This window comes from Lottia gigantea, assembly GCF_000327385.1.
Source record: "Lottia gigantea unplaced genomic scaffold LOTGIsca_14, whole genome shotgun sequence".
NCBI classification, from domain to species: Eukaryota; Metazoa; Mollusca; class Gastropoda; family Lottiidae; genus Lottia; species Lottia gigantea.
In genome coordinates, this window is record NW_008707617.1 from 787,449 (window position 1) to 807,128 (window position 19,680).

Consider the following 19,680-nt stretch of genomic DNA (forward strand, 5'->3'; position numbering starts at 1 on the left):
AGATTTTCAGTTTAAAGGAATTCAAAAGCCGTTTTCAAGCCTTAAAATGGGTACCAGAAACAGTTTTATCTGGACTATTCTGATTATCCAGCAACTTTGCATTCTGTTACTGCAGGAAAATCAGTTTGTAACACCTATCTCACTCAAATACAAACTATGGGGTTTTGTGAAAGTGATGTTACAATTTGGTCAAGCTTATTTGGAGCCAAAGATATATGAAATGAGAATGGTGTGTTGAGAAACTGTAAACGACCCTGTAAACAATTCTAAGGCAAGAAAAGATCATTGGAATCAGATCTGTCCCATATTATTTAAATGCTTGCAAACATTACCAATTCAAAATATGTATATAAAGGCAATATTATTGTTTGTATAAAAGGATTATTTTGTCAATTGACCTTATTGTTGTTACTTCCTTTAATTTTCTTTTGTTATCCTTTCAGATGTTCCATTTTGAATAAAAAAAAATCCATAAAGTACTTTTCATTTTTCATTTATGATTTTTTAAGAGATATTCAGAATAAGTTGGCTGCTAGGGAGACTAGGGGTATATTTGACAGCTACTGGTAAACAGCCACAGGTGAACTTGAAACTTAACCAAATTCAAGTCCTGGGAAAAAAAAAATTGTTTATGCCCCCCTAGGGAAGGGGTGAAGGGATGGTTCCAAATGGGTAACAAGTGAATGGGGAGGGGAGTATAGGGTTTACAGGAAGTGGCGATATGGGCAAAGAGTGAAACAGACAAGTGATTGAACCGAAATGATTTAAGGATGAAGTGGGAAGGGGAGAAATGGGTAAGAGGTGAAAAACAGAAAGGGCAAAATGGGAGTGATTTTGTGGGAACTGGAAAGGGAAAGACACCAAATGGGTCAAAATACTATCTGAATTTCTGGTTTCAACTTTGAATAGGCCTAATGCATGATTTGGGGGACTAATATACGTTTGGAAGGGACTTAATCAAGGTACTAATAGGTATGTAGGGTCTATATTAAAGATAGATTTTGAATAACTAATCCCTATAGCTCATATGAAAGTAATACTTCTGATTGGAACAATTTTGGAAAAATTCTTGTTGTCTGATTCTTCTGAGAATAGATTTGCCTCCCTTTAACTGTAAAATCAAAGAATACTCTCGATCTATTAGTTACATAAACTCTCTTTTTAGTGACAATCGAGGCTATGCAGAATGTTGATTGTTGATAATCGAGGCTATAGACTATTTTCTTGTGCGTAGAAAGCAGGACTGTTTCGTAACTGTTCTTATCCTTCAGGTCAGAATAACTATTTTTTGACAAGTTACAGAAGTGGAGAAATGGCAAGCCTGAAAAACGTTGTAATGCTATTTCGCTGTAAAAATTGTCTTAGATTGGCAAGTGGCAGATCTCTATCGACATCTGCAGCAACTCAAAGTATCCTTTTATTATATGGTTTATATCGGTTAATGTGATGATGATGAAACAAGTTAGTAGGTTGATCAGGCTGAAAACTAGGCTAAGTCAAGTCAGACCACAATTAAATGTTCTATTCAGCCTAATACAGCTTGGTGTAACCTATATTCGTGCATATAATGATTCAACACAAAATTTTGTCGAAATTAAAAAACGGAAAGTTTTTTTTATGTCTTGAGATGTTTCCTCAGATGTTCCTCAAAATGATTAAAATTGGTTTGTTGCGATTTTCTAGATGAATCCCTCACTTTGACCCATATTTCACAAGTAACCAACCCGATAAGAACAATTTTGCAGGTTGACATTGTACAGATAGCCCATGTTTATCAAAACATCCAAATGCGGAGGTCACCCGAGGTCGTGCATGTGAATCATTAATCATTTCCAAAGATGCACAAAAAATAAGTTAGCACAAAATTGGGTTAGACAGACAGGCCACAGGCACTCATATCTAATTAGTGCTATATTATATGATATAGAACTACTTAGATAAGAATTTAAGATTGTCTTTAATACAGGCATTGTATTGTACAGCAATGTAACTATAGAGTTGTATAATATGTATGAGTATACTTTGAAGCTGGATGTGTTTAACATTCCATTCAGATAGTCTGAACCAGGATCTGAACACAATTTAGAGGTTGTTGTTTTTAGATCTATACTCAAAACTTAAGTTTGATCTTGATATCACTTATTAATAACAAATTTTTTAAATGTCCTTAACGCAATACCAGCAAAAGCAAAAGATAGCACTTCCAAATATGGTGAGTAAAATTCTACAATGTAATTATTATAACTATCTTGCCCCCAACCCAACCACATGAATAGACTTGGTGTTTTTGGTTGATACTGTTTTTGCTTTTGTGTGATAGCAGATTGAGAGCTGTGTAAGCTGAAATAATTTGCACAGGATGACCAGGCTGTATTTTCATTAACTTCTAAAGTTCATGCATATAGACCTTATTCACACATCAGCCATATTGAATTCATAACTCAAAAATAAAAAAGGGTGACGTTGTGTCACTGCATAAAATCTCCACTTTGACACCTCTAACATACACATTTCAGCTCCATTTGAATGGAGAGATGCATTAAGACTAGAAAGTCAACTGACAGATGAAGAGAAAATGGTTAGAGATCAGTTTGAAAGTTATTGTACTGAAAAGTTGATGCCGAGAATATTACTTGCCAATAGAAATGAAGGTGAGCCTTTATGGACTCATTAATGGTTCAGCATTGTATATTTATACGGGTATATCAAAGATGGTCCCTAAATATGCCACTGGATCTGATACTTAATAAAGATGTTTTATATTTTATGAATTTCTTTGCAGTATTTGACCCCAAAATAATGAAAGAAATGGGTGAATTAGGAGTATTAGGACCTACTATTAAAGGATATGGTTGTGCTGGATTATCATCAGTAGGCTATGGTTTGATAACTAGAGAATTAGAAAGGTAGGCAACAGCCTGTTCATTTATTTCATGTCAATCAGGCATTTATCAACAACCTGTGAAAGCTGACAAAATGGAATATAAACATTTTACAAACAGTTTCAGAACTCATTTTGTACACTATACAAAGTAGGCTATTAATTTGCTATAAAAATATTTTTAATCTGCTATTAAGTAGTAATATTGGGGCATCTTATCATCTGCTGTCCTGTGTATTTCTGTTTTTTTTTTTAAACTGAAAGCTTTCTTTTTGATACAAAAATAAATTTAGGACAGGACAGCTATTTTTGTTGACAAAGCCATCAATCCATATTCAGTTATATTTACCTGGGTTTGTTAATTCACATGAGAATGAATTCTATTGTAGAGTAGACAGTAGTTATAGATCAGCTATGAGTGTACAGTCTAGTTTAGTTATGTGGCCGATTTATGCTTATGGTACAGAAGAACAGAAAGAGAAATATATCCCTAAATTAGGTTGGTACATATTTTTCATGCATGACATTGCATTTCTCGATTGGCGTGTGATAGTCTGATGACCTTAAATTAGTCGTCTTCCCAAAACTGTCCAAGGAAAGGGATGAAGACCTCTTTGGTATCCCTTCAATGACTGTTTATGTTGGCTTAATGTCTATTTGGCAAGGTTGTCTATGCATTTCAAGCTAACAAAGAGCTGTCATATTCACATCTAATATTTCATGAATTATTTATATTCTGTAGCTAAAGGTGATCTTATTGGATGTTTTGGTCTAACAGAACCTAATCATGGTAGTGATCCAGCTTCCATGGAAACAAGGGCTGTACATAATAGTAGTAAAAAATCTTTCACTCTTAATGGTTCCAAATCATGGTAAGCTTATAAGATTGTCCATCATAACTCTCTTTAACTTTTTCATCGACAGAAATATCAAGAAGACTTATAATGATAGTTTAGCATTCTAGATTTTAGGAAAGGCAGATTTGATGTACAGGTCTAAGTACCCATTCAAGATCTTGCACACTGCTTTGTCATATTTGTCTTCATTAGTCTCTTCCATTTTACTTTAGTTTTACTTTATACATTTTTTTCAACAGTCGTACAATGTATTTGCTGATATGATTTTGTCATGAAATTATTTTTCAGGATCACTAATTCTCCTATAGCTGACGTGTTTGTTGTGTGGGGAAAATTAGATTCTGATAAAAACAGAATTAGAGGGTTTATTCTAGAGAAGGGAATGAAGGGACTATCAGCACCTAAAATTGAAGGTAAATTCTCATTACGAGCCAGTATTACAGGTCAGATTGTTATGGAAGATGTGGAGGTTCCTGAAGAGAATCTTCTACCTCATGCTGCTGGATTAGGCGTAAGTATTTTGGATACATATTTTGAATCTTGTAGCGATGAGTTTGAAATAAACAAATTTCCTGTCAAACAATAAAAAAACATCTGAACTGCTTCCATTGGCATGTTATATCTCTTGGCAAGCGATAGCATGTTAATAATTAAGGAATGAATGTGGATTTTGTATTTGTTATAGCTGGTCATGTAAAGCTTGTCATATGGTAAACCTGTCTTAGTTCTTTATAAAAGGATCAAGATTGATTCTTTATATTTGCACAATATTTTGATAACAGTTGAAAAATTATCTTTGATAATTGCACCAACCAATTAATATTTCATCAGGGACCATTTGGATGTTTAAACAATGCAAGGTATGGTATTGCCTGGGGAACACTTGGTGCTGCAGAGTTTTGTTTAGAGACAGCCAGACAGTATTTACTAGACAGGTATGATCATTTAATCATGGTAAGGAAGTTTGCCTCTCACTGGTCAGTTTCTCAAAGGATGAACTCCAGATTTTGAGACAATCAGTGCTCTGATTGGTTGATACAGCTATATTTAGAATTTGTAATTTACATTTGTGAATGGCATTATCAAAAATATTCAAGTTTAGATTTTTGTCTCAGGTAAATCAAGAAAAAAGACAATTTACCGTCTACTTTTATGCTCCAAATAGGATCAATTAAGACAGGCATCACCATGCAGTGTGCAATAAGGAAAATGTTGACATTACAAATGTATTGGCCTACTTTTTTCAGCTGTCTGTGATATACCAACATGCGATGAGAGCCTCTGCTTATTGTCTCATCTAAATAATTAAATGTTCTTCACCATTAAAAAAAAATCAGAATCAACCGCTGGATCTGTAGAATTCTTTGTTTAGTGTTAAAAACCTTATGGCATCATTTTCGTAGTTACATGGAATAAGTCATTCTTTGTCCACAGTCCACATATAGATAAATATAGTTGCCAAGAGGTTTGACTGAAACCAGTAGATAGAATTTTTTTTTTTCTGTCTTCCGTCTTTAGAGGAGTATAAGAACATCATGTTACTTTCCCTTTATCTTCCAGAAAACAATTTGGTCGACCGCTAGCTAAAAATCAGTTATTACAAAAGAAAATGGCCGACATGTTGACAGAAATATCACTTGGTTTACAGTCTTGTGTACAAGTTGGTAGATTGAAGGATGAAGGAAAGTATGTTAAACTTAGTTTCAGACAGCTAGCCCTCAACTTGTGCCTTTTGAATTTCCTTTATTGCATTTATTTAAAATAAACTTAAGTTTTTGAATGTTGAAGAGTTTTGACAGTGTCATTGAAGTTAAATCATATCATTTCACAATCTGTGATTATTTTTTTCATATACTATAAAAGGAATTATGAGTTCGAATAACATAAATATTATCTCTTATATAATTATCTCTCGATAATTTCCAAAGATTTTCCGTTTTTGCTTCAGTGCATCACCAGAAATGATATCATTGATAAAGCGTAATTCATGTGGTAAATCATTAGATATAGCGAGAATGGCTAGAGATATGCTAGGTGGTAATGGTATATCAGATGAATATCATGTTATACGTCATGTAATGAATCTTGAAGCTGTTAATACTTATGAAGGTATGTTATTCTCATAAATTTGGTTTTTTAAATCTGTGCACTAATAATCTATAACAACTTGATAGAAGTTTGTGTAGTAGCAGATCTGTGATTGCACATTGCAGATAACACTTATGGCCAGCTCAAGTATCCATTTTACGTCTTTCTCATGAAATATTGCTAAGCTATTTCTGGGTTTTAGCCCTTACTCTGAGATCCTGGCTGCTTCTGGCTGTGCAAATTTAAGATTCCATGACAGTTATATATCTGAAAGAGTAGGCTATTGCTGCCGCCCTGACTAAATTTCACTTTTTGCACACTGCATGGTGTTGCTCCTCTTTATTAGTCCAACCAGGAGCCAAAAACAGAACTTAAACTTTGGAATTCAATAACTGGCCGCCAGAAGTTGTGTTCCCTTGCTTCAGTCTCAGAAAATCTGTTGGTAAGCAGACAACCAGAGGAACTTTTATCCTTTGCATAAAACACCATCTGTGTATTTTCAAATTTGTACTAACACTTTGAAGACTAGGGTGGCTTTACTGGTCAAACTATCATAGTAATATTTATTCGAAGGGTTTTTGAACTGATAGTTTTGAAGTGCTTTCTATTTAAGGAATTTCATCATTTGACACTCAGTATATCTTACAAAAGTTTTTTTAATTTCTAGGTACACATGATATACATGCTCTTATACTTGGTCGAGCAATTACTGGTCTTCAAGCTTTTACACCTGATAATTAGATTCAAATAGTGGACTGTGGATATAGAACATAACGCCCAAATATGTTCAGGGATTTGTAATGCAAAGGATTGTTGTTCAATCCAAACTCTGTTAATGGCAGTGCTGAAAATATGGTGATATTAATGAAAAGAATCCTAAAGTTGACTTGAATCAATATGTGTAGTTACATGAAAAAAAGAAACAGCTATATTTTACACGGATAACAACTTAAATTCACAAAGGATGCTTTCTACCAGTTTGTCCTTGGCATTGATTTTGTTAGAATTTTATATACCCATTTAAAGCTAGGTCAACTGGAATTATGAGTGAAGATGACTTATATAAGGTCATCATACTTTCACACTCTGACCAAGATTAGAACCCACAATTGCCATTTGTTTGGCATAACCAAGCAAATATTGTAATGAACCAACGTTTTAACTGGCTGTGCTAAAGTATATATATAGTTGAAGTCCAACAGAGCAGATATTTTTATGATTATATATCTTTCAATATGAAATAAGATAGTCCAGTGAATGGTAGTAAAAATCACAGTATTTGTCTCTCATGCCAAAAAAAGGGTTATTTTCTTACGTTATGTCATGATGTCTTGTGTCTAAATCAGGTGATAGATTTGAAGTCCAATCATGTATTATCAAATATATTATGTAATATGTGTGATGAAATATTTTATTATAATGGTTTGATGAAGACAACTTGTTTTTTAAGTCTGATCGTTTGTACATTAAGCCTCTGAAAATGGCCAAAATTGTGTTATTATTTATTTCTCTATCAATAAATCAATTCTTCTATGATTGAAATGCATCATATTTACCTAATTCACAAAATAGTCCACAAGAAATAGTCATGCTCATGATATGAATATTCGTATATTTCTATAAACAATGCTCATAAGTTCTTTGGTTAGCTTTTTTGATATCCGCTACTGGCTAAATGCACACTCCATGAGATACAATGTGGGAAAGATTATAGCAAGTTTTGTGTCTGCTTTGCAGTTATCAAGGATTTCTTCTTCCTTCATTAAATCATATGTTAAGTACAGTTGATGAGTCATTCTGAAAATAAAGGAGTTTATTTTGGAACTGGTGTGAATTTTCCCTTTATTCACAGACCCCCCTTCCCCCATCCCCCTCTTTCTGTACAATCCACCCCTTAATCCCCCTCTTTCTGTATAATTCATCCCTTAATCCTCCTCCACTACCGAGAATTTCCAAACACCCCTAGTGGTGCATATTGAAATTCCACATTTATTGGTAATTGAAGATATTGCAAATATTTTTTTTTATTGGAAAATGGTATCCCAGTTTCTGTTCGGGAAATTTTATTCTTTGTTGGAAAAATGGTTTGTCACATAGGAATTAACAATTCTGGTATGAATTTCATTGGTTTTTCCCATAACTTTGGCCGGATTCCAAATTCTCTGATTTGTGCCATAAGCTTAATGGTAATATATGCCCTACGCCTAAGGCTATTTGTGTAATGCTGGTACTATAAATAACTTTTGTCTCATTGAAATTTGTGGAATTAATTCTTGTGACAGTATTCCAAAATTACCACAAAACCTGATATTTCAAAGCAAAACATCACTGTTGTCTGAATGCTGATGATGCTGAATGTAATTGTCTAACTTGGCATCAATCAGTGACAGAAACTGAAAGTAAAACCGATTGAAAATACAAAACCAAAAATATTTTAAAAATGTTTGAAGCGGAATGTTTGAAGCGGAATATTTGTCCAGTTAATAATAACATCTAGTCAATATATAACTTAGAGGAATATTGAATATTAAAACTTACTAATGGAATAGCAGTAAATATTTCATATTGAGATTTTGAGTGCCAGTCAGTGGTTGAAACAAGTTGATAATGTACCATAAACCTACCAGTTGAAGTACCTAAATTATAGAGTAAGTTGCGTTAGTTAGGGGAAAGAGGGGCTGAAAGTTTTCTAGGTGGGAAGAGGTGGAGGAGCTGAACTATTTGACAAGAAAGGTCAATCCTGAGATAGGCATACACACTCTCATTGCATAGAATATGGCCTACACAGGCCCATAACTGGGGTGAGGGGTAGGGGGAAGACGTCCCCCCCTCTATATTTGCCCCCTGAAAAATTCGAACAAAGTCAGCTAGTGCTAGTCAAATTTAATTTGAGATTTTGTGTAAGATGGAACATTGTACAAATTCTCTGAATGAGCTTGTCAACAGGAATGATGCTGAAATTTGATATTGGGTCAGCCTATTTTCTATGCATCTATAATTGACCTTAAATAATGTTTCAAGGTCATTTTGATGTAGCTATTAAAAACAATATTATGGTTAAAAGATAAGAGGTGAGGATGTTGATTAATTATAGGTCTGAACTATATCTAACATATTTACAAAACTTTAACTGTTATTTTCTGATTTAACATTTAATTCAGCAAAAAAGGAGAAGAAAATAGGCTTATTGTCCCATTAGAATGTCACAGAATAGATTCTAGTATATTTATAGATCAACCAATCAAACACTACAGATCTCTATCAACTTTCATAGCATTTTTATTTTATTAACTGAACCAAATTGGAATTTCATTTTCAGAAATTTTATTTAGTATATTTTGATGCTTGATTTGAGTAATCCACTCTAAATCTGAACAACAGTCAGGAAATCACACTGTAGAAATGTCCTATTTATGATCGCTTTCAGCTACAACTATTATATAAAAACTTTCTTATTGATCTATTTGGAATTACCAGTTTCATTGTATGCTTCACTTAAAGGATGAATGATCAGAAATTTCAAAATATAAATGCTCTGCATGAAACGTGTTGAAAAGCAACATAAAACACATGTCAATTCAAACAAAATGGGACAAAAGTTTTTGAAGATTATTATTTATTTTAACTGAAAAAGAGATTTGTCTCTGTTAATTTCTAAATGAAATTAATGAAGTTTTGCATCACTACTTTTTGGTACATGATTGGGCTTATGAAGATGGGCAATGCTATGCAGTGTGCAATGAGGTTTAGGACTACTCTATTTTGATTCCTGGCTGTCGAGGGATCTTGTGTACTGGTACTGAATGTCTTATTCATCCTGCATCACTGACAAGGCAAACTGGGTTGATACATCCATAGGAATTGTCTTATGGCGAAATTAAATTGTACCTTTAGTGAGCAAGCATTCTTCTGTTTTATTGCCATATGTAGACAACTAAATTTAAAAACTTTTTTGTAGATTTTAGGGTCATATCCTGTGAAATCATAATTTTTTTAGTCATTTTTGATTAAAAAGTTAGTTATAAAGCCAACCCTGTTTTTGTTGGTTTTGAGATGTTCTATACCTTAGTATTCATCGGAAAACAATGTAGTGAAAAATGATTAGACTATTTTACTTTAATACTTGTAGCAATTTTGGTAACTATGACTGAGTGTTTACAGTAAACAATTGTTGCTATAGCTGATTTGATGTCTTCAATGCTCATTAGGAATTGATATTGGCTGAAGGCCAGGCAATAATACAACATATTTAATATTGCTATCCACATTTATATGAACAGCCATTAATTATAAGTTCATGAAGATCCTTTCTACATGCTGATCCTTGGACAAAATCCTTTGAATAGATCTTTCATTTCAATATAAAATGAAAACAACATGATTTAAAATGGTGGTGCCTAATGTAATTTTTATGTTGATTTCGGCCAGTATTGAATAAAACTGGAAATTGATTATTGACTACTGGATTTGAATACATGTTTTTCTATGCATAAATTTGGTATTTCTGCAGATACCTGACTTTGCCAATCAAATGCATTTAATGATCCAGCTGAATGATAGCTGTTGAACTCATTTCATGTCCAATTCGTTAATTTCATCATGATGTCTGGATTGCTATTTGATAGGTGGATGTCTGTTTTCTGTCTTGTAATTTCATTACCCATTCATATGGCATCTTTGCTAGGATCAGTGATTCAAAAAACCAGGTGTTTAATCTAAACAAACTGAGATATTTAAGTTTTTGTACTCTAATTCACACTAATTCACGATTAAGGATTTGATCATGACTGCCAGTCAAAGATGTGGCATGGAAAAAGCATCTAGTTGCTCATATGGGACAATTGAATTAGATTTATATTCATGGTATACATGGTAGAGGTTTTGATTTCTGAAACCAACTTAGGCATTGTAGTTTATGGAAATTGATTTTATTTAAAAGATTCTTGGTCTTTATTTTTAAATGGTTCAGAGACTAAACTTAAACATTGTTGATTATTTAAATGAATATGATTTCTGAGAGTTTGTTGCAGTTAATTTAATTTCTGAGACTTCCTAGATTACCTAATCATTGTAGTTTGTTGCAGTTAATTTAATTTCTGAGACTCCTAGATTACCTAATCATTGTAGTTTGTTGCAGTTAATTTAATTTCTGAGACTCCTAGATCCCTAGTAATTATAGTTTGTTGCAGTTAACTTGATTTCTTAGACTCCTAGATCCCTAGTAATTATAGTTTGTTGTAGTTAACTTGATTTCTGAGACTCCTAGATCCCTAGTAATTGTAGTTTGTTGCAGCTTACTTGATTTCTGAGACTCCTAGATCAACTAGTAATTGTAGTTTGTTGCAGTTAACTTGATTTCTGAGACTCCTAGATCAACTAGTAATTGTAGTTTTGTTAAATTAATTGTAATTGTATTTTTAAAAGTTAATTTGATTTCTGAAAATGTGAAATATCTATTGGCCTATGTTACACTAAATTATATTTTCAAACCTTTTCACCTCTACTTTGTATAAGTGTCAAAATATATCAAAACAATGGGCTAATTTGGTTAAAAAAAAAAACACCAACGAAACTAGGAAGTTTAGTTAGAAACATTAGTGAATATTAATTGAAATGAAGTTTTATAATCCACTCTTGTTGGGGAAACAACTCAGTCAGATATAATAACAGCCTAATATTCATAGTTATTTTATGTGTTGAATTTACTGTCAAGATGTAAGATATTTATCGGTAAGGTATGTTACAATTAACTATGTAGACTTATGCCATTATTTGGGCATATGAATATATCGGTCTAAACTAAGTTATATTTCTGCTTAATCATATGAAAATCAAACAGAGGACTGTAAGGCTGTGATCACATGTGTACACAACCTCAAACTAAAATGCATACTCACTAAAAAACGGACCCAAGCAAATCTTTAGCGCATCTTATTTTCTGCTTACACTCGTCCTCAAACCCAACACCTCCTTAAGCACAACGGATGGCTCAGTGAGTGTTTTTTTTCTTTTTGCGGACAACTACGGACGACTTTATCTCCTATTTGACATCATTACTGTAGTGGAATTTCGTCTCCTCCTTTGTTTACTGACCCAATACCGTTCTGTTTCCTTTATACAATGACAGTTTTGCAGAATATCGTACGTACACATGTAATCACGTTTTGAGTTATGCTTAGGTAAACATCATAGCTTTATTCTAAAAATTGTGGTAGAAAACTGAAATCGAGATCCATCTGCTGGTAAACTAAATATGTAGAATAAATATACCTTTAGGACTGCTTTAAGTTTGAATGGTTGTTGATTATATTGATTTTCTTCAATAACATTTCAGACATTTTGAAGAAGGAGTTGTTAGGAGTTTATTATTATTTTGTGGGGCACTTATTGTTAATTCTGTATAGGTTTAAATATGAAATATTATCAGTTGACCTTAATCTCTGTATCATTTGTATAATCATGATATCTGTTATCACTTACATTGTTTAATGATAACAGAGCATTGTTGTTATTTTACACTTTGAGTACTATTTAAACAATCTTTCAACCTTACTGAGATTTCAGATTAACACAATTTTTGCCATTTTTCAGTTGCCCTTGTCTGCCCAGCAATATGCCAACATTTTTTTGTTAATGAGTGGAGATTTTGATCTTTACTGAGTATGCATTTAGATGCATATTGATGAGACTTAGGAAAAGCTTCATATTTTGATATACAATTGGAATTTTGTTCAGATATATTATGATAAGGGATCTTGGATATATCCATCATGGACAATTTTAACATAACAGATTAATGGAGTCAGAGAAAAATGATTTTTATATTTATGTTAAGTTCTATAGCACTGTCGGTTAAAGTGTTGGTTCTTTACATGATGCCATTTGCTTGGTTTTGAGAGCGAATGGCGGCTGTGGGTTCCGATCTCGATCGGCGTGTGAAAGTTACCCTGAATAAGTCATCTTCACTCATAATTCAAATTAAAGATAACCTGGGAAAGATCCATGCCAAGAGGTTTGACCAAGGACCAGCTGGTAGGAAGGATCTTTAACTGTGAACCTAAGTTGTTATCCTTGTAAAATATAGTTCTTTCTTTCTTTTACTTTTCTGTAAAATCAGATTATATCGTTACTGAGATAAATACTTTCAGAAAAACTGAAGAGTTTCCTAGCGTAGTTCACTATTCACATTTCCTGTCATTCTATAAATACTTCGAACAAATTAAAATCATAGCAAATATCATTCCATTTTTAATCACTGTAACATCACAATTGTTCCACTCTTCTAAAATTACAAGTACCAAGAGCGAACACGTGTATGGTCAAATTATGAAAATTGGTATTTAAGTATAATTGCTACTAATTGACCTATTTTTAATGTTTGATAAGTATTTGTATTACATATATTATTATCACAATGATTATTTAATGGGTGTATTGAGGATTGTTAATTCTGCTGAATTTTAACGCATGAATGAAAATACAACATGCCTGGTATATGATGTAGGATATTTTCAACCAATATACAGTATAAGTCATGAAATTCTTAATATTCTCATGCATAACAGATAATATTCAGCCGTTATAAAGCTAAATGTTAAGGTCAAACTCTTAATTTAAAATAAATACTCTCTGTTTTTATTCTCCCACATCTCTCTATGTGGACGTATATTGTCGGCACCCCTGTCTGTCCATCTGCCCATCCATCCATCCGTCCATCTGTCAACATTTGTTAGATTTTTTGATGGAGCTATTTTCGACCGTTAAAAGCAGAGTTATTGCCCTTGCCCCAAAATGTTGAATATGCTATTACTCTCTTAGTTTTCAACCGAATTTGATGAAACTTGAAATGGATGTTTCGTTCTTACCATCCGCATGCCGTGAAGGGCGTATATGGCTGTGGTCCACTATCTTTAAATAACCCTTTCAAAACAAATTCAGTTTGATGAAGAAGATACATAGATGTAAATAGCATACTTTAGAAATGTTTTCAGGTCTAATTTAACGTTTTTGGTAATGAAAATTTTGCATACTTCACCTTCAAAGTAGATGATATTAGATTAGATATAATTTTTAAAAGCTACATTGTTGGTAGATGATTTCTTTAATCAGCACAAAAAATCCCAAGTTACAATTGTTTACAATAGACATTAATTAGCTCATTAACTTTGAACTATTGAACAAATTACTTTTTCAGGAAAATCTTTCAGGAGTTTATGTATGAAATAGTTTGAAATGGAAGTAATAAGAAGAAGATGGTTATATTTGTTATAATATTGGTATTAGCAGTCAGTTATGTTGGTGAGTAGCTTACATCTAGTGCCTCTCTGTGAATGAGTTTGTCAACACGACATCTCTTTGTTGGGAGTATTTGGTTTGTTTATTACTGGTTGGTGTGCGAAAGTCTTCTTTCTTCATAGGTCAAGTCGACCCAACTAGAAAAATCAAGACTTAGATGTTTGTCCAAGGACCACCTGGTAGAAAGATCTATGCGAATCTAATTGTTATCCTTGTAAAAATTGATTGTTTCTTTCTTGTAGTAGCTGTCAATAAATACAAAGTTTTTTTTTTCATTTTAGGTGGTGAGCTGCTGCCAATATCTCCTTACGTGTTTATTGGTGAACATTTAGTATTGAACTGTACCATACCAGAATCAGATGAGTTCAGAGATTTGAATATCTCTTCAGCTTACTTCACCAAAGGTAATCAGCATCTTCCAAAAGACAATATCCAGATTTCTGATGATACTGCCTTATATAATACTACAGTATCTTCAACCAATGATGAGGGAAGATATGGATGTTGGTTAGAAACACCAGAAGATATATTACTTGGATCTCAAATAGTCAATGTGGATTGTAAGTATAGAGGTGGTCTTTCATGAAATGGTTATTTTGTCACAATATGATAAATGCAAGATTGATGTTTAGATCTGTTGCCTTGTCAGAAGACAAATACAGTCAGAATCCTTGAGAGTATTTTGACAGATGTGCCATTTTTTGGTCTTGAATATATGTAACTAGTCTTCAGAAGTACTAGAAATGTATAAAAATCACACAATTCCTTTAAAAATACTTCAAACTAGGAATTTTACTCACTATTTCTAAATATGTCTTTTCTATATATCACAGAGTATCTTAACCTTGAGAAGTCGTCATTTTAACATTCAATCTCGGATAATTCTGGACATACATGGAAGGCTCAAATTTCGACTGTGAGCTTTGAACACTGTAACTGATTGGTTTAGCTTAAAAAAATTCCTGGTTCCTACCTGTCCCTTTAAGACTGCCCAAAACATTCTCTGCTATATTTGACATCACTTGCAATGTTTTGTTGATGTTGAGGCAATTTTTTGCATCTGATTGGATAAGTGATTCCTTCTTTTTTTGCGATCATTGAGACAATTTATTTTTTTCATTTGAAAATTTTAGCATTTCACTTAAGGCGAAAAAAAACCTCTTGTCATTCATTTGATATATTTATGCACTCACAAACTATGTTTAGCAAATAATTTGTACACACAAAAAAACCCTAGTGCTATATTACTATAATTGAGAACAGTAATGGATCACTGCTATTGCCTCACAATCTAATAGCTGGTGGTATTTGATTTGTCTTGATTGAAGATATATCCATTTATAGATGCTCCAGTAGCAATAACAAACTTTACTTGTATCGTGTATGATTGGACAGATGGTCTGAAATGTGACTGGTCTTTAGGGGTTGATTATGTTTGGAAAGAGTATATTAAAGTTGACTTTTGGTGGAGTATACCTGGAGGAGAGTGAGTTCTTAAAGTTCTACTTCTGAAGCTACCATCTGAACTTACACTCATTGAGGCCTTGTAACAAGGTTTTCTAGCTTTTGATTTTGTCAAGGCAATCTATGGCTTCTATTTGCATCATTCCACATTTTCTTCAGATGTCTGATTAAGAAATATTAGCAAATATGATGCCTTTGCAATAGCTACTTCATAAAACGCTTTTTTTGAATAAAATTGTTACTCAAAAGTGGAATGGTGCAAATCTTTGCCCACAGCCAGCCAGCATGTTAATCTCAAATAGAGGCATTTTAGTTCCTCTGATCACTATTATGTAACTTGAGGACACAGAATTGAAAAATTCAAAATTATTATCTTGATAATGCATTCTTGACTTACAGGTTAACAAGTCAGAATTTAACTTGCACTGGCTATGTTAACCCTTTCAACTCAGCGGCTGGTTTATCAGCCATATAATTACGCAATATATATACATCTGAGCAGCCAGTATAGCGGCCATTACCATGTGACGACAATCTCTTTAATTTATATTATAACATCATTTATATTCAGTGTTCAAAGAGTTTAAGTAACAGTTTTTTTATTTTTTGGCTGCCAGGTATCAACAATGTCCTCACCTGACAAACACATCCTGTACTTGGACTTCCTCTGAATATCGTGGATCTAGTCAGATGTTTATTTATATTACTGTGAAAAATACCAAGAGAGATGTCACAGCTAGTTTTCAAGAAAATTTGAGAACATCTCAACATGGTAAGATTTTTTGCAAGAAATTATTTTTTTTATATAATTTTTGAATGTTTTTTATTTTGAATATTGATTTAGAAATTTTTATACACAGACGAGTTTGACAGTGTTGTTCTGCGTCTTGACAACCCAGACTAAATGATTTGAATTAAAGTTGTTTATCTTATAAGGAAGTAGACTTGAATAATAAGACTGAAATATATTTCATGCATTAATTGTACCAAATTGCATTAAATTTCATCCATAATATTTTATTATAGTTCAGCCGTCTGCTCCAACAGATCTGGTGGTGGTTGGCAATGTTGGAAAAACATGTGTAACGCTGAATTGGGGGCATGAAAAAAGCAGACCCAAGTTGTTTTCTGTGATTTATGAATCACGAAATAAGGTAGGATTTCTAATATACATCGAATTATTAATCAAATAAGACATTTCTCATATGATTTTCAAGGCACTCAGATATTACAGATAAAATATTTCAACCAATCAAATGCTCTATATTTTTAACGAATTGTCAATGCATGATGAATTCTGGGACATGAACCATTGAGGACAAGAAAGATTCAGATAATATAACAAAATCAGTTCAGTTACTCACAGAAATGATTTCAATTGAATGTATGGAAATATTTTCAGGACAAATTTATTTTGAGTTATTCCCAAAATTTGATCATTTAGGCTTAGCATTTATTAAAACATGAATTTCCTTCATTAGATTTAAAATTTGTGCAATGTATCATCTTTTTGGATGGAGACTTTGGGATAATTTAGATCACCACAACTTGATTTTTGAAAATCTTAGTCTGATTTTACTTAAAGTTATGGACCCAGGTTCATATAAATCAATTTTTTTATTATTGTAGATTTAGGTTCCAAAATTATTATTGAATTATCTATTATGGTTTGTATTTGTAGACAATGATAGAAAAGGAAATAGTGGGTAGTAGGAATTTAACCATGTCAATATGTGATCTCAATCCATACACTGGTTATAAATTTATTGTTAAATGTAAACCTAAAGACAATGGATATTGGAGTGCCAACCGAACAATACAAGCCACAACATTGCAAGATGGTATTTTAGCATTTTCATATTATTTTTTTTTGTTTGGTTAGGATAGTTAGTAGATAGTCTAAAAGTCAGTATTTTTTTCGTTCCGTTTTTTATTAGCTTTTATTTTACGTTTTCAAATTATTCTTTTGACCTAACTGAATGACTTCTGCTTTAACCAATAATTTGATGAACATTAACGAGGGCTGTCGTTAGACCCTAACTGAAATGGCTGTATTGAAAATAAAAGCAAACAAAACAGCGGAAGGAAAGTTTGTTCTAATTTTAATTAAACCAAAAGAGCAAATAGTTGTCTAAATATTTGATTATGGTGCTGATGGAACTTTTTTTTAGTCAAATAAGTTTGTCTTTAATTGTAGACAAACCAGAAACTAGATTTTCATTTTTGCACCAAGTGATACTTATAGTGCATTTTGAGATTAATTTTGCTTTGAGTTACAGGTATATTCTTTTATGAATGACATTTTATTTGTTTTAAGTTCCATTAAGTGGTCCAGTAGTTAGTAGTGGTAGTTTTAAACTAACTAGATGTATTAAGACTAAGAGAAACGTTGCTTTGTATTGGGGGGTAAGTATTTACCTGTTTTTATTTTTCTTATACTATTCTGTGGCTCTATTTTTAAAAAAAAATCAGGATAAAGTACTCAGTTCACTCAATTTGATCCCAATGTATTCACATCACCATAACCTAATCATGCAATTTGGCGATATATTCACATGTCCTAAACTAAGTTGTTGTATTCTTTGTTAACACCATTGTGGACTGGCTCTAGACCAGTGGTTCCCAACCTTTCTCAGCCTTCACACCCCTAGAGCAATCACCTGGACCTTTCCACCCCAAAAAATTTGTTTCCTCCACATTTCTAGCATGTGTTGATTTGAGGTGCTCTCTCAATTCAACAAATTCTTCTCCTACACCAGATGGCCACGCCCCTGACACCCTAGTCCCACACCCCCAGGGGGTGAAAACACAATACCGGAAATTTAGACATAATTGTCCTATTATTTCTGTAAATCAGAGGATATATTTCATCACTACAATTGTTTATCTTCCTCTTTTAGGATGTAGCAGAAGATGAACAACAAGGGGAGATAATTGAATACATGATCTTGACTCCAAGTGAAAATTTTACAGTTTATAGTGATGTACATACATTAGAAATACCAGATGAACCTTGTCATCAAACACAGAATTATTTCATCTACTCTAAAACTAATATTGGTTATTCAAAAGACTACTCACAAATAGTCATTCCACAGCACAGTAAGTCATTGAATATTATTTTAGTTAAATAAAATAAAACAAGCTGGCTTTATGGGAAGTTTATTTCTAAACCATATGACAGCAACACAAGCATTAAATGGGATATTTTAAAGGCCGTAGCTAACCGTACCACAATGGTACAGAAATGGTCATTAAAAAACATATGGCCATCCCTACCTAACCCTAACAAAGTCACTCAATATCATTCTTGACCATCAAAATGGCTTCTACCTTTTAAAAAAGACCCCAAAAACTAGCGCACCTATTGTGTCCTATCTTATCCATAGCATTGTAAGCAGCTATAAAAAACATGCATCGTGGCGGTACAAATAGCCAGTGTGTATTTTAAAAGACTTAAGTTTAGTAATATAGCCCATTCAGAATGAAAATATGACGTCCATTTTCTTCTCATTGTTTTACTATGATAATTTTCAGCATTGTGATGTTAATTTGTTGAGTTATCTAGATCAGCTTATATTTGTTGTCATGTACCTAATCACTGTCCTGTTTCTTATTACAGCGATGGTACCTGTTGATAATTTTACAATACAGATGGTGATTGTTAATAATACAGAGAGAATAATAGGTACTTGGTTACCAGTTAAATCATTGACTGAAATTACTAATATAACCTATACAGTATATTGGTGTTGGTATGATCCAACTCATCCTTTGTGTCAGGTATTAATCTTTATCTACTGATTTCACATTTGTTTTTTTCAACCTCATTACAGAGACTTTTAATTGAAAATAATTCCACTTGTGTTTAATTTTTTCCAAATCTGGAGCATTGAAATTAGAATGCCTTGAATGTTGAAAATGCAATATATCTCCTTTAGTTTTCAACTGATTTTCATAAAACTTGTATGCAATAGAAACACTTTGCAACATTAATTTTTTTATTTCTATATCACTCTACAATTGATGTATTGAGCACTATTATAACAGTGATATTTCTATATCGCTCTACAATTGATGTATGAGCAATATATA

At 32.7% G+C, this 19,680-nt stretch overlaps 2 protein-coding genes across 2 annotated transcripts in view; both read left to right on the plus strand.

Annotated features, from left to right (window-relative positions):
- The first annotated feature begins 1,232 nt into the window (after window positions 1–1,232).
- On the plus strand, window positions 1,233–7,526 carry LOTGIDRAFT_212778 (hypothetical protein). The gene is made up of 11 exons (XM_009049624.1): window positions 1,233–1,409; window positions 2,183–2,212; window positions 2,517–2,651; window positions 2,783–2,906; window positions 3,271–3,380; window positions 3,624–3,753; window positions 4,027–4,249; window positions 4,570–4,673; window positions 5,299–5,424; window positions 5,687–5,847; window positions 6,494–7,526. Exons 1-11 carry the CDS (start codon window positions 1,313–1,315, stop codon window positions 6,565–6,567), a joined length of 1,314 nt encoding a protein of 437 aa, XP_009047872.1. The 5' UTR covers window positions 1,233–1,312; the 3' UTR covers window positions 6,568–7,526.
- A 6,552-nt stretch (window positions 7,527–14,078) lies between these two features.
- LOTGIDRAFT_157412 (hypothetical protein) overlaps window positions 14,079–19,680 on the plus strand; it is a gene marked incomplete at both ends in the record, with an annotated part of 16,551 nt that continues 10,949 nt past the window's right edge. The window contains 9 exons of the mRNA XM_009049625.1: window positions 14,079–14,124; window positions 14,403–14,681; window positions 15,466–15,607; window positions 16,203–16,357; window positions 16,612–16,739; window positions 17,267–17,426; window positions 17,903–17,991; window positions 18,486–18,687; window positions 19,208–19,368. Of these exons, the coding sequence (XP_009047873.1) occupies window positions 14,079–14,124; window positions 14,403–14,681; window positions 15,466–15,607; window positions 16,203–16,357; window positions 16,612–16,739; window positions 17,267–17,426; window positions 17,903–17,991; window positions 18,486–18,687; window positions 19,208–19,368 (1,362 nt within the window). The remainder of the gene's footprint in view (window positions 14,125–14,402; window positions 14,682–15,465; window positions 15,608–16,202; window positions 16,358–16,611; window positions 16,740–17,266; window positions 17,427–17,902; window positions 17,992–18,485; window positions 18,688–19,207; window positions 19,369–19,680) is intronic.

Excerpts from the sequence above, each read along its gene's own strand:
- LOTGIDRAFT_212778 (XM_009049624.1), top strand. The coding sequence starts at position 1,313 with ATGGCAAGCCTGAAAAACGTTGTAATGCTATTTCGCTGTAAAAATTGT. Across the intron at positions 1,410-2,182 it reads GACATCTGCAGCAACTCAAA|CAAAAGCAAAAGATAGCACT; the intron begins GTATCCTTTTAT and ends ACGCAATACCAG. Across the intron at positions 3,381-3,623 it reads GAAATATATCCCTAAATTAG|CTAAAGGTGATCTTATTGGA; the intron begins GTTGGTACATAT and ends TATATTCTGTAG.